This window comes from Colobus angolensis, unplaced genomic scaffold, assembly GCF_000951035.1.
Source record: "Colobus angolensis palliatus isolate OR3802 unplaced genomic scaffold, Cang.pa_1.0 Scaffold307, whole genome shotgun sequence".
NCBI lineage: Eukaryota > Metazoa > Chordata > Mammalia > Primates > Cercopithecidae > Colobus > Colobus angolensis.
This window is the reverse complement of record NW_012116344.1, coordinates 239,471-241,719: the sequence shown is the minus strand read 5'-3', so window position 1 is coordinate 241,719 and position 2,249 is coordinate 239,471. Positions and strand designations below refer to the sequence as shown.

Sequence of the window (2,249 nt, the reverse complement as noted above, 5' to 3'; positions counted from 1 at the left end):
TTTTTAATGGGTTAAAATGAGAGGCAGCAGGTAAACAGTGGAAGAAATCAGTGGGTGGGCTTCGGCATCCAACAGGTACTGGACCTTTGATGGTAAGCTTTTTTTTTTGACTTACTAAGTTACTAGGTACTATTATTTTCTAGTTTTTGTCATTAAACCTTGAGACTACTAAGTAACCCCTTCCATTTATTGTTAAAGAGCGTAAAATTTCATACTCTAATTTATACTGACTGATGTTAGATTATTTGTTTCTATTTTGTGACTACCTTAAATAATACCTATAAATAGTAAACTGTTAGTAATGTTTTTGCTGTAATTGAATGTAGTAAGATTTATCTTCCAAATGATAACCGAATTGTCAAACACTTGTCAAAGTTTTGGATTTACTCAAAATTCTATGCTCAGCAGCTGGAGGTAGGAAGAGTAGGGCCCTCCCTTACTCTTATGGAGAGGCATACTTTCTCGTGAGGGGAATACTCTGCAAGAATTCGTATCTTGTTAGCAGTGGTGACTTCAACTAACTAGTGTACAAAAAAACATGTATTGGTGTGGCTGCCAACAAAGAGATCCAAGAGGGTAGATGGAGTCAAGCTTGCTGAAACAAGGAAAGAGAAAAGCAGTATTCTAGGCAGAGAGCAGGAGTAGAGCAGGAAAATGACTAGGTGCAGGTCAGATGATTTATAGAATGAAATTGATCAAGTTTTGAAATGAATGGAAAATATTCTCTGAGAGTCTCATTTGAGTCATGTCATGGCAGTCTTATTTAAACATGAAGTGAAAGTTAGCTTTTTAAGTTGTCATCTGTTTTCAGGGTGTGAGAGAATATTTAAGTGATACTCTTTTTATCCTCCACATAATAGGACTAGAGAAACCTATGGCTTCGTCGCTTGTTGGTGGCCTAGCAGCCCTGGCACACAGAGCCTCTGAATCTGAAACACTTGTTTTGTCACAATATCGCCTGAAATAATACATTTAGGATGAGTAATTTAGTAAATGCATTAGTCTTGTAGTCACTGCAATAAAATGCTCTTGTACCAGTGTTATTTAATGCATTACATTTTATCGTAGTAAATAAATAATAGAAATATAAATTCTCAGTTGCTTTATATAGCTGTAGAAAAAAACAATGAAATCTTATTTTAAACTTTTCTCATAATGTTTAAAGGGAATTCATAAAATCCTTGTTAGGTTTGATGACAGGTACCATATTAAGGGCAGCATTTTATAACCCATATCTTAAACATCGTCTCTGGAAGTTAAGAGCCTCCAACGGGTTTTCTGTAGAGTGCACATGATGCCGCACTCAGGCAGTTCATGGAGTGTAAGAAATATCTTAGTGCTTTGGTATTTAACATTTTAACCAAGAAAAAAATACACTTTGATAAGTTTAGCTAATACTTCCCTTCCCCTTCAGGTATCTACTGTGCGTTTCAGTCAACAATACAGCTCATGTTCAACAATATTCCTTGATGACAGCACAGCCAGCCAGCCTTATCGTACAATGACAATAATATCGTGAGTACAACTATACTGCCGAGGGACAGATTCGTTTATTCTAAAATTATTTCAGCCATTTGGTTGTCCTCTTCCACTATCAGTTTAAGAAATTAGAATCAACTATATATTGATATCCAGATTCTAAATATTAAGTATCAGTTTATCTTTTAATCTTAGCCCTTGTGGTGGAAGGAAAAAATCAGTTAGCAGAGAAGCAATCCCAGAAACAGTGTATCTTTTTGATGCCTTTATGCCTTTAGACAATGTTGAACACAGTGAGAAGGATAGGTTCCCTTTATTGAATGTTTTTTGTGAAAACTTAGTTTTTCAATGCATTATAGGCCTAAATCAGTGTGTACTACTTTGGACATTAGCCTTGGAAGAAGGAACAGCTTTTCATCTTCTGGTACCACAGTGTATCTGCATTTGAATTTCTCTCATTGTGCACGAGCACCTCGTGGGCCACAAAGATGCGCTTTGAGAGCACCCTGAGATGAAGTTTATTTTAAAAGGAACAACCAACACCAGCACCAGCTCCATAGGGGCTGTCCAGTGTACATTATCATCATCTCCTTGGGTTATGAGTGTTGATTTTTAGAACACAGTTTGGAAAGTGCTAATTTATTAGAACACAGTTTGGAAAGTGCTAATTTAGAATATTAATGTCTTTAATTTTACTATTCATTCTGTAAACATCACTAGCTTATAAACAATTTTGTTTCAAATTCACTAGCCTTTTTAGCGAATTCAAT

At 35.7% G+C, this 2,249-nt stretch overlaps 1 protein-coding gene across 1 annotated transcript in view; it reads left to right on the top strand.

Annotated features, from left to right (window-relative positions):
• The window catches only part of AGAP11 (ankyrin repeat and GTPase domain Arf GTPase activating protein 11), a 31,426-nt gene that overhangs the window by 11,171 nt on the left and 18,006 nt on the right, over positions 1-2,249 (top strand). Inside the window, exon 4 of the mRNA XM_011950436.1 lies at positions 1,415-1,515. Coding sequence (XP_011805826.1) covers positions 1,502-1,515 — 14 coding nt within the window. The 5' untranslated portion in view covers positions 1,415-1,501. The remainder of the gene's footprint in view (positions 1-1,414; positions 1,516-2,249) is intronic.